At 43.3% G+C, this 12659-nt stretch overlaps 1 protein-coding gene across 1 annotated transcript in view; it reads left to right on the top strand.

Annotated features, from left to right (window-relative positions):
* The first annotated feature begins 1266 nt into the window (after nt 1-1266).
* Nucleotides 1267-12659, top strand: part of znf385c (zinc finger protein 385C) — a 54996-nt gene continuing 43603 nt past the window's right edge. The window contains exon 1 of the mRNA XM_061090063.1: nt 1267-1328. Within this exon, the coding sequence (XP_060946046.1) occupies nt 1319-1328 (10 nt within the window). The 5' untranslated portion in view covers nt 1267-1318. The remainder of the gene's footprint in view (nt 1329-12659) is intronic.

Here is a 12659-nt window from a genome sequence, read left to right as displayed (position 1 = left end):
GGGAAAAGGGGGAAGTGAACTGGGAGCTGGAGAGCGCCAGAGAGGGAGCAATTTAATGCTGTAATTAAGTTCCTGATAGCACCCTTGGAGATGTGCTTTGGCGTAGATCCAGGACTGCTTAGCTTTGCACCGAGCCTCTTCAACCCACAATCAATGCCGTCACACACACTCACACACACTCACACACACACACACACACACACACATACATACATTATTTGAACAAACAGATATTTAATATGAGCAGGCTCTCCGCGCTCTCGAGCCAATTCCGAATCCCAGAATATGTGTCAACTTCACCGAATGATGCATTGACAAGACGACACACAAAGGAGAAGTAGACTGGTGGAGAGATGGCTGAGAGGAACCATCACTTGCAGTCACTCTCCCGTCGCTCCCACTAACACACTGTTGAGCTCACAAGGCGGCCGCGTTGACAAGTGGACACAAATCATCCTCATGTGTGCAGGAACGGAAACGTGTCTGAGAAAATATTCTGTTCTCTCCCTAAATGTTTACAGTGCTCCTATCATGCATCTGCTATACCCAAAGCTGTTTCAGTGCCTTCTGCTGCACCTCCTGCTTTTTCATTTCCCCTTTTCCCATCCTCTACTTTTGGCACCACAGCAGCTGTGAGTGAAACATATCACTTATACTGCCAACCTGTAATAAGTTGGAAGAGTGTAGGCTAATGTGGAGCCAAGCAGCTAATTTCCACATCTGTGTGTTCCTGTCAAGTTAAGATGTGTTCAGTGATGGGAGGAGGAGAGAGAAAGAGGTCGGACCGCGGAGAGGAAAGGATGACAAAGACAGACAGAGGGAGTGAGGGAGAGAGATAGAGAGAGAGGGAGGGAGAGAGAGAGAGCAGGCAATTACAGCCGGATCCTCTCCACTTCTCCCAATTCTTCGCTTCCTTCAGGCCAGGCGGAGCGGCAGTAGACGCGCAATAGGATTTCAAGCTGAGGACAACGCGCATCGATAGGATCGGAGATTTCCCGGGGATTGGTCACCAAAGACGTGGGAGGAAAAAAAGAGGATACACTTCTGCAAAGACTCATCACAGAGACTGTAGCGTGCGGGGGGAACCGGGTCGTTTCCTGCTGGTTTCGAGGCTCTGGTCTGCTACAGGACGTCTCCGGAACGCACCTGTGCATCGTGCATGCCCCCCCCCCCCTCCCTCTCTCTCCCTCTCTCTCTCTCTCTCTCTCTCTCTTTCGCTCTCTGGGGATAAAAGTGCGTGCATCTTTTCTTTTTAACCCGTTTTTACGCACGGTGATACGCCGAGCTGGAGGTACGCGGATACGGTCCTGGACGCACGATGCTGATCGGTGAGTGTTGAAAACCTTCAGAGAAACACTCTTTACCGGTGATAGCGTGGCTGCGCGGAGTGTGGCACAAACCAGCGGGAATATTACGCATCATGGCCATGTGGATGTTTCAGCAATGATGCCGCGATGCCATTATAGACACCATAATCTCAAAGAATGTTAATATCACCCCCCGTCAAATTAGGGAGAGGAACAGACGCGCTGAAAGTGGCTGTGAGGAGAATTAGAAATGCAGAGGTTTCTAAGTAAAGAGTCGCTCTATGATTGAAATCCACGTGGAATTTATCACCAGCCTCGATCACCTAGTCGTTTAAAAGTAATTTGCAGTCACTGCTGCGGCAACAGAAATAAAAAATACATCGATCAAGTTCAGTGGAGTTCATCCGTGAAAACCAGACGCGTGCGTCCTCGGCGCAGGAGGAATACGATGGACACTTCAGCCTCTGTGTTGTGTGTGGAAGTTGCAGAAAAAGTATTCTATAGGAAAATATTTTGAATTTATTTAATAGGAGATTGATGGTTTGCTTGTTTTCTTTTCTTTTTCTTATTGTAAAAAAAATAGCCCAATTAATCCTAAATTACCCTTGAAATGAAAAAAAAAAGCTTCAAATACCAAATAATGAGAAAATAATTTTTCGTTCAAATTGATTGTACTGGAATTATTGGCTATTTATAAAAGCAACATTGATCTTATTGTGAGGAGAGGGTATGTGAGGTTATGTATATGTTGATAAATGTAAAGCACAGCAATATTATTTAAAACAGACTGGCATAGGTCTCCAAATTAATCAATAAACATTTATTTTCAGAATTCCCACTGAGCCTGTAGATAATTACTCCACTTGTTGTTATTGATTGGAAATTACAATCTCCCTTGAATATTGAATTGAGATTTAAAATCAATTTGTGTATTTCTAAAACTTTTAAAGGTTGGGAAAGTATAAAAACTTGACAGTATTAGGTATAAAGGTGCACTCGTCTTGTGAGTGGGCTGAGTTGAGACATAACTAATGGACCTGTGCTGCTCAGTTCCAGTGCTTCACCTGTAAAACACTGATTCACAGAAGCGGCTCAATCTGCTCTTTCCAAATATGAGCAATTTCCTGGATGCATAAAGCTTTGAGTCCTTCCTTTCATTTCAGACAAAATGGGGAAAACAAAAACAATTTGAAGGAATGTGATTATTACAAATATCCAAATAACATTCACTTACAGTCTTGTTTACTGATTTGAAAGTTAACGGTCACACAGGCACACCAGGCCACTGGAGGTGACGGATCTCGCTCTAAGTGAGGTTGTGGGGTGCAGTGAGATCTCGGCGCTTTTAAAATGGCTTCAGTACATGGGCCAGTGTCACATGAAAATGGATGCCACATTTGCATTTTCTCCAGATATTTACATCCGCCCTCCAAATTCCACCTCCTAATCCCTCCACCAGAGAGGATGGATGCACACAAGGCGCCAAAGCCTTCAGCGTCGGAGGTGTTTGACTGAAATGATGTCCTCATCTCTCTCGTGTCAGGGTTCAGTCCCCTCGGCCTTTTAGTCAGCTCATAAAAGAGCAGCTCTACTGTCAAGTGGAGCCCTTACTGCCCGGCCCTTTGTCTTCGTGCTGTTTTCACCTTGACCATTATGCTGTCTTGAAAGTGGGTCACAAGGGAGGTCTGTGGCTGCTGCTGCTTCTTCTCAGCCCCAGATAACCGCCGGTCCTAAAGGACGGTCGCCATTGCTTACAGTGTTGTCCTCCTCTCAGACGGCCGCTGTTTCCTCTCGGCCATGTTTGGAAGAGTTGAGTTGGAGAATAGGTTGGTTGCTCAGCCTTGTCTCTTGTCTCCAATCCATCAGCAACCCCCTGCCGTCCCCTCGAGCAGCGGACAGGTTCGGGGGCTGTGGGAGTGCTGATTATAGGCCTGTCCCTCTGGGAGTGGGTGCCATTCTTCCTATTCCACTCCTTTTTTATCTGCGGGATCTGAGGAGCGGGGGTGGGAATGCATGGGAAGCAGGGTTAATCTGAGCTAAACAGGGTGGAAGCTCGATCAGGGCTAATTACGGGGGGTTAGGGTTACACTCTGTGACAACTTAATGGGGGCTGGCCGCACCTGGAAAGCAAGACTATGATAGACTCACAAAAAAAAAAAGAACACTTTTAAGAAGTATGATTTTTCTTTCTATCAGTGGAATGAAACACACATTCCCACAATTTGAAACCTCGGCTGAAACGATGGCCTAACTGAATGTGCAGTCCTTGACCTTGAGATTTGTGCGTCCACTTGCCCTTGGTTGCGGTTTAAATGTGTACACGCTGGAGGGGGTTCCCAAGCAACAGGAGCAGTAGCACATCTGTTTGAAGTGGTGGTGCAGTGGAGGGGGTGTAAATGAGGAGGTTAATGAAAAGGCAGCATCAGTGGATTGTGGGCTTCGCTCCGCTTCTTACCAACTCCACATCTGCAGCATTATCAAACCATCAAGCCCTTTCCTCCTGTGTGCGTTGTGCTAAACGTTTTTTGGGTGAAAAGCAGCTTTCCAGTCTTGCCTGACTGTGTGTGTGTGTGTGTGTCTCCGTGCATGCATGCAAAAGCAAAGCTTGAGCGGCAAAGAGACATTATGATGGATGGATCTCCCGAGCCTCCTGTCTCCGCGTTCCTCCCTCGTGGGCCAGAGGGATGAAGGTGGCGGCTCTCCAGCTCCTGCTCAACCCACTTCTGCCTTCACACACACTTTCACACACACTCGCACAGCAGAGATAAATAACCCACCGCTCTATTAGCTCAACAAACAGCCCACCGCAAATGACAAATCTGCATTCAATCTGACTTTATTTTTAATTACCTCAGCCCCTATTAGTCTGTGTCATCTCTCTAAAGACTGACTGGGGAATGAAATGACAGACTGGTACCACCACAAACAGAAATATATATTAGTTCATGTTTATTGTTTTTCATCTTACCGCGTTTTATGTGATGCCAGTCTGCCATTTCTCCCAACTAACAGGAACAATGGGATGTGTTATCGCTCCAAAACTGTCTTTACATATCTGTTTTGTTTTTTTATTATTCTTGACGTAGCCACTATTCTCAATCTTTTTTTTCAATCTTTCCCAGAAGATCAGTCCAGGAGGTGATGTGCGTTAAAAGACAGATTCTATTCAGGGATGTGCTCACAAGCTTGCATGTCATCAACCTTTGATGTTCAGTGCTTTTCAGGAGTCGATTTGTGATGAAATGTTGGCGCTCGAGTGTGAATCACACCTTCTACCCATAATAAAATATGTCTCATGGCAGCACACACTCATGGTCTTTTGAGGCTATTGTTGGAATATAAGAATCTGTGACTCCTCTCTGATGGATTTCTTTCTCTGTGACTGCAACATATTAAAGGGAAACTCCACCTATTTCAAAGTTGGAAAATCGTTGCAGCCCGTTCCTTTATCTTTGCTTGAGGCTAGAAGCTCGAGGCTACCAAGACTAGAACAACATGCTTGCAGCTCAGACCTCCAAATTGTGAAAAGTTAAGCTGCATTGTGGGTATTAGGGTCGCAAGGTGATGGAACAAAAGATGGTGGTTGTTTTGCTGCATTTAATACCTCCACCAAGGAGCTTATGTTTTGACCCCAGTCTGTTTGATTTTATAAGATTACCCCCAAAAACCATTGGTAGGATTACCATGAACCTTGGTAGAAGGATGTAGAGTGGGGTCAGGGAAGAACTCATTGAATTCTGGTGCAGATCCGAATCAAGAATGCATTTTCTCCACATTCTTTTTTTTTTTTTTGCATTTTCAGAGAATAATTTATGGCTCTTGATAAAAAGACCCATGAATTAAATAAATAGGCATTTTCAGGAAACTAATATTTATGAGTGTGTACAATTTGATAAAATTCTGGATCTAGTGAATTTAAATGTGGTTCCCTAAGGGGACTGCCTTAGTTTTTATAGGTTTTTTTTGTTAACTGTACATCTAACAATGAGGAGGAGTGCATTGCTCTTTCAGTGAAATACTCCTCAAGTATGGAACAAAGGCGTGTATCTCATTCCGAAGGACTGACAACAAAGCAGACGCTTTCCATGTAGGTTGCTTTCATCTCTTATGTGTTTCAGGGTTTTATTCACTGCATTCGGGAAATTGGGAAACCCCAAAAAATAAGGTTGTTGGTCTTCTTCTGCTTTAGCTCTCACAAAATGTAAATGTAGCTGAATATATACAGGAATAAAACACATCATACATCAAAGTGAGACGGTTACATTTATATGTAAATGTGTTTAGAGTGGATTTTTCGTGCGTGGATTATATGCGGTGCGGTTGTGGAGCGGGCTGAGTGGGTTGACTGTGGCAGTGACAATAATTAGACCTGTCCACATTGGCCTGCAGGCGCCTTTTAGTCAAGTCAAAGGTCACACAGGAGCAGAGGTCACAGGGCAGTGGAGACGGGGAAATATCACATTCCACTCTAGTCCATAGATATTCATGAGATCTTTCCTTTGTATATTTACAATCACTTATACACAATTGCATCGTGTCATGAACTCACCGCATGAATAATGGGTCTACTTTCACACATATGATGTTTGTATGCATGGATTATATGCTCGTGGAGCCCCTGCTGTGAAAAAAAAAAAATGCTTATCTGAAAGTGACAGTTCATATCATTTCACTGAAGTGACAGGGGGGGTTAGATGTGCCCGCCTGCTGTAGTGATAGCTTCAGGATGCTGAGAGTTGAAGACATATGTGAGGTCCAGCAGGAGCTCTGACAACATGAGAAATATTCCCATGCTGCAGTCGGCTCGAAAACCCCAAGTCACTTAGCCTCCCATTCTCCAGGTGCCGGGGCTAAAGGAGGAAGCCTTGAAAAGGGATGGCAACACATCACCTACCTGTGTGTGTGGGTGTGTGTGTGCACGCGCGTGTGTGTGTGTGATATATGTTTTCTGCACTTGTGAATTCATCATTCTTCAGCTGGTAAGACAGCTTTCATGTGAAGTGGATGACTAGTCCTCTACTTGATGGTCTGACCTTGAAGGAAAAGTTAAAGGCCTCAGAGAACAACACACTGGATGAGGAAAAACACAGATCAAGAAAATAGAGAGCAGGCGAAGAGAGAAAGAGCTAGAAACCGAGACTGGTGTGAAGAGAGAGGATTGAAACATGAAGGGAATATAACCCTACAAAAAGGACATTTCTCTTCTGTGCTTCTTAAATCTCTCTCCATCTCAAGTGTATTTCTGAGTCATCCAACCAGTCTGACTGTGTAACCGCCGCAGCTTTCCGAGCACAAGGATCAGCGGCCAAGAAAGTAACAGGCTATCGATTTTATAGTGGGCTCCAGCCATAAGGACCTGGTGCCTTGAGCACCGATCTGCAATACTCCAGGGTTCACTGGCGTTATAGAGAGCAGCTAGCTGGTAAATGATGGTGAGTGTAAACAGACTCTTGTTGTTGGCCATCAGGATGTTGACCTCCACCTGTACTGCACTCCGTATTGTGAGCGTCTTACATCCCACCACTCCTGACAAATTGAAGTGGCTGGGAATTAATATCCATCCTTTGTCCTAGAAGCACATACACACCAGCACAGATTATATGAGAAGTGGATGTACACAAAAGACTGCATGCACACACAAAAAAAACAAAGAGTAGTGTGCATGACAGGCACACAAACATTTACAAGGATTATAAAACACTTTATGGATGTTTTTACCATCCTCCAATGCGGCAGCCCACCAGGATTTATCCAAATACCTATATAATTACCTGGCTGTCAGTCTGACCATGGATGAAAACAGTCTAAGGAAACTGGAAGGTTACAGATCACATTTAATGAATTCACTAAAGATTATTATGTATCAAACTGCCAATCAGATTAATTTAATTATGGATAAACAGAGCTGGTAAGATGTAATGCATCATTTTGGCCTTTTGTATAAATCAACTGATATCAGTACAAAAAATGCAAAATACCATTTGGAGATTACACACACAAATACACAAATTGGACGAACGCACAGAGGATCACACTATGAGACGCATAAATCAAATGAAAAAAACAAAAGTATGCAAGTTCTCGCAGACATTTCGAATAACACGAACACAAAGACTTAGATGCATTGTATGATTATACATAAATAAGCTGATAAAAGAACAGCACGAATACATTTATATTTATCACATATGGAATCTGCCCAACCTCTGTAGCTCACGTTATCTAAAACCTGCCTTTAAGTTCATCTGTCTCCCTTCTCCATGTTAATATTTTGCGCAACAAAGGTGTATGTGTGTGTGTGTGTGTGTGGATGTGTGTCTGTGTGTGTGTGTATGTGTACGCTGGCTTGCATCTCTGTGAAAAATTGGCATTCTGGCTTCTTTTTGTCAGCTCTGAGCCGCTGTGCAGAGAGTCTGACTGGGAATGATCAGCTCTAATGATTTTATGAGAGTCTACATGATTAATGTTGGCACAGGAGTGTGTTTGTGAACAGACCTCTCTCTCTCTTTTTCTCTTTCTTTCTTTATTTCTTTCTCTCCCTCGCCCCTCACCTCTTCATTCCCTCCTACACCGCCCTTCCTCTCTCTTCTCAGAGGGACTATCCAGTCTCAGTGTGAGCGGATTTCTGTGGCGCTTGCCGCCGCTGCTGCCACATTAGTGTGTGACAATGGGTCCCTTTGAAGTGGTTATTCTAGTGCCGCTCACAGCCCAGCGCAGCTGAGAGGATGTGCCAGCTTGCTGCGCAGACAGGGCCAGCTACGAGCGCAGGGAGAGACAGGAGGCATAGACACGCATGTGCACGCCTGCACAGACGAAATGCTGGGGTCAACACAATAGCTTTCAAACCCACATTCTCTAAATACACATTATGTAAGTACTTCCATCCTAGACAAAAGCCACGCAGTCCTCCTCTGCATGCCTCCAAACACAGCACGGCACCGAACAACAGCCTGCGTCGTCCGCCCATCACTTTCATCAGCAATCCATCCATCTATCATCCGCCCGCCTGCCCGTCCATCCTCTCCCTCTGTTTCTTCCCGTCCCCCTCTGTTCCCTCTGTAGGCCCAGTCCAATCTGAAAGCTTAGTTGAGCTCCGTCTCCCTCGGCTTATCTCCAAAAGCTGCCTCTTTCATTTGAGTAAATGCCTTCATTCCCAGCTCCTCTATGAGGAAGCTGATAAGGGATGTCTTTTATCCACAGCAGATAGGCTTTTCCCCCCCAGCCCAGTGTGGGTGCTGGTGTATATTTATACGCCTGCATGGCATATGCAAAATTATGTGCGAGAGATTATATTTCTTGAGTCTTGAGTCTGTTTTTTCGAAATATATATTTTTTTCGGAAGATCATATAAGTAGTTTTCATATGTATGAGAATAGCTGATGATTCCATGGTATAAATATGCATCATGTGTGGAGCCGTCGTCTCATGCTGCTAATCATTCAAATGTGACATTTCTATGATTACACATAATCAACACAAGACTGTTGCAACCTTGCAGGTGTCCCTAATAGGAAGTGATTAAGTGGGACGAGCTAATCATCGCGGTGCCTCACTCACATATGTGTGTGTCTGTCTGTGTGTGTTAGAGTGTGTGTGTGTGTGTGTGTGTGTGAGTGTGTGTGTGTGTGCTCAAGAGGACGCTGTCTAACGAATTGATTAGGGCTGCAGAGTGGATTTGTTGCCAGGCATGGAGAGATTAGTTTTGTCTGTGTTTGACTCAGTCTAAGCCGTTGCCAAATGCTGCACTTCTGTCTCGGGTCTATCACAATGGAAGGATCGATCGGACTCTGATGCTCCAAAATTTCAACGCTTCATGGAGATGTTTTTTTTATAGTGCTAAGAATCAGACTCGTGGCAGAAGTCTGTGCTGAACCCGCTCTCTATCACATTTTTTTTTTTTTGCTCTATTTCCTAAATATATTTTAATCGTCTTTCTGTCTCTATGCTCACTGTCTTCCTGCTCCATCTCTCTCTGGTCACAATCCTGCTGTGTCTGTATATAGTGCGCAGAGTGGTGCAGCAGGTGATAGTAAAGGTGTTACGCTGTTTTTCTCTGAATTGGAAAGAGGACCTTCCCCAGCTCTCTTTCAAGACGCAGCTCGTCTCTTCAGATCTGCGTTTTCAGTCGCCCCCCTGCCCGTTCTGCAGCTCCTGCCCTCCCCCCTCAAGCTCCACCAACACTGCAGCCATCCCCTCAGGGGACATATGAATGAAATTTGTAAAGCTACTGGAGCGAGCGCGAGAAAAATACTCCTCAAGGGTCCCTGCGGAACCTCAACCTCATTGACTTGGGTTTGTTTGCTGGAGGCCAACGATTGTGTTCGGGCTGAACTTAGCAAAACGGCAAGCACACAGTCAATGAGAATGATACATTAGCAGCTATGCATCTATTAAATCCGCTTGCTGTGATTGAAGCCAGGCACCACTTTGCAGGGATTTATCAAGCCGCTTACCAAAGAGAGGTGATTGAATTAATTTGCTTACTAATGAGGTGGTATTGCGAATTGTACACTTCCCCAGCCACGGGTGGAACCTTTTAAAACCATTTGCTTATTACTGCAATCAAATCCAACGTTCACACGTTGTTACAATCAAAGCGCTTTTCGTCACCTCATCAGCCGCCTTTGTTCCGTTTTGGTTGAAACCCTTTTCGCCCGTGTTGTTTCTTTCAGCTTGTGTCGTGAGGCTCAGAGCTGCTTTTTTATAGCTAAATGAGCAGCACAATTTGAGTGTTGTGCAATGCTGTTTTAAATAAAATTTTAGAATTATTCATGTTTTTTAAATGTATTTCTTGAAACAAATCAAATTATCTTGCAAGGAAGCAAAGTATAATGGGTAGTAACACTGTGTTCCATAGATGATTTACAATAAGATGGAATAAGATTGAGCCAAGATCAAAATTCTTCAGATCAAGTCAATTTAAATAATTTCTTGTGGGGATTTTTGCCCTTTTGTGTGAACTTTATACAAAACAATCAATTATAATCAAGTCCAATCAAATAACTGTGTCAGCTCTCTTTCTCTCAGTCAATCAACAAAATTGATTTTATTAGAGGTAATTGTTCCCGGTTTGATGTTCATGATGTCTTGATTAGTTCTATTCTCTGGAGTGCTGTCGTGGAGAGTATGCTCTCCTGCTGTTGTTAAAGCCAGATTAACGGTAAATCCTCTTTGTCTCGCCAGACAGCAGCAGACACACTGAAGTGGGTTAACAGAGGCCGGCGTAGTCAGATGGGCTTTCGGTATGTTAGCCAAAGGTCACAGAAGCTCCAGTTACACCAGAGTAATGTCATCTGCATCAGCTGTATTGAGAGGACACCCGTGGGTGTTGCCTTTCTAAATGTGGGATTGATCCCAATGATGTTAGGACTGATGTAACCATTTGGTAAAATGGTCCCAGCCTATGCTGCACCATCTGCACTACCTAAATGGTTTATAATACATACAATAGAAATATCCTAATAAAGACTGATAAATATCCAAATTAAGACTGAAGCAAATCATTGCTAATTAAACAGGCCCGATAAAAGACAATGTGTAAGGTTGTGACCTTGAATGAGAGGCTAAGTGTTGAGGTCGTGGTGCCGACTGCAGCGTGGGACCATTTCTCATGTTGTCAGAGCTCCTGCTGGGCCTCATATGCCTGCGACTCTCAGCATCCTGAATCACTTCAGCCGACAGCCACACTGAAACCACCATCCACATTTACTGCACTGATTTTATTAAAAATATATTCATGATTTAAATTAAAATAGATGTAATATTTGTTCTATAAAACATAAGTGTGACGATTCCATCATAGTGTAAGTATTACTCTCATGAAAAAAAAATATTATTATTTCTCTTAAAGAACTGTTCCTATTAACAGCTTTACATCGGGCATGTGTTAAAGGACAAAGGAAGTGCAGTGTTGAATTTGGTGTAATTTGGACATGGGATACGTTCAATATTAATATATATATGATAAAAAGACGACCAGCGCTCAAAACAAATGATTCTCCGGTTTGGGGTTCAGTGCACTAAGTCAACCTTCACCCAACTTTGAATAATCAGGTGAACTGCTCTTTGTGCAGCAGCGTTGATTCAGCTCATGATTCTATGAGAGAGTCCAGCAGCAGGTCTTTACAAAACTGCAGTTTGACTTTTACAGTTTCAGAAAGATAATCTGCAACCAGCATCACCACAAGTCAGCAAACAGCCCATTCCAACGAGACAGGTTAAGAGCAGGCACTGCAGTACGGTTATCTAAATTGACAAAGAAAGCATTTGTTTCAGAGGTAAGAATAACTGGAATGATTCCATTATAATGTAATTACTCTGCTCAATAAAATATCATTATTTCTACTAATAATGGCAACAATAATAATAATAATGATAATGTAGATGTAAAATGGCAGAAGAGGCTCTAAGCAATCAGTGCGAACACAACATAGAGATGAAAAATAGAATTAATCGTACCAGGTGCAAGTTGTTCAAATAAAGTTTACTAATGTAAAAGTTCTACCACACAAAATACTCTATTACAAGTAAATATGCTGTGAATAAATGTATAATTTGACCAAAAATACAGTGTTAGCTACAGAACTAACCCCTAAATTAAAAAGAATTACATTCTTTGTAGTATTACAATATTGGATTATTAATGATGCATTGCTGTATAAAGAACCTTTAAAAAATGGAGCTGCATGGTGGAGGTTGAATTATATATACTGTAGAAATACTGTAGATATTTTATGAGCCCGTCAAAGTAAAAGAAAACATCGAAAATCAGAGAGAATAAAAATGTGAAAAATGACTCTATCATGATTATATTGTACAGTCTCTAATCACTCTGATCAGGCAGTAGAGTTGCTAACTGGTAATGATGTCACATTAAAATTATGATTTATGTGAGAGTTTTCTTTTAGCAGTCACAACTGTGATCCTGTAAGCTACATGATTCAAGCAGTTGCAGCAGCAGCCGTCAGAGTCTTACCACAGGTCGACTGGGAAGAAGTCTGTTAAATCAAGATTTCACTTGATGAGGACTTAATCTAGTGTGCGCACACTTTACAGCAGCGGCCGCTCTGTGGGACTTCGTCCATCCCGAGTGACCCCAGAGCCCTTTTTCTGTCTCGTCTTTGGATCGCCTCCGCGGTGCTCTCTCTCAATAATTAGCAACGCTTTGACGCTTGAGGACACTTCAGCAACTTTCAATCGAGATTAATCTGTCTTTGAGATCTGCCAAGGTCTCTGTGGATGTACAGCCGAGAGAACGGGCGGGAGAAAGCGATGGGCCTTTTGTAGCGTCTGTCTCGGAGACGTGGTTCCATTCCCACTTCACAACCAGAGGGGACAGCTCACTATATCATT

The sequence above is a fragment of the Limanda limanda genome, chromosome 17, assembly GCF_963576545.1.
Source record: "Limanda limanda chromosome 17, fLimLim1.1, whole genome shotgun sequence".
In the NCBI taxonomy this organism is placed as follows: Eukaryota; Metazoa; Chordata; class Actinopteri; order Pleuronectiformes; family Pleuronectidae; genus Limanda; species Limanda limanda.
This window is presented reverse-complemented; position numbering and strand designations above follow the sequence as displayed.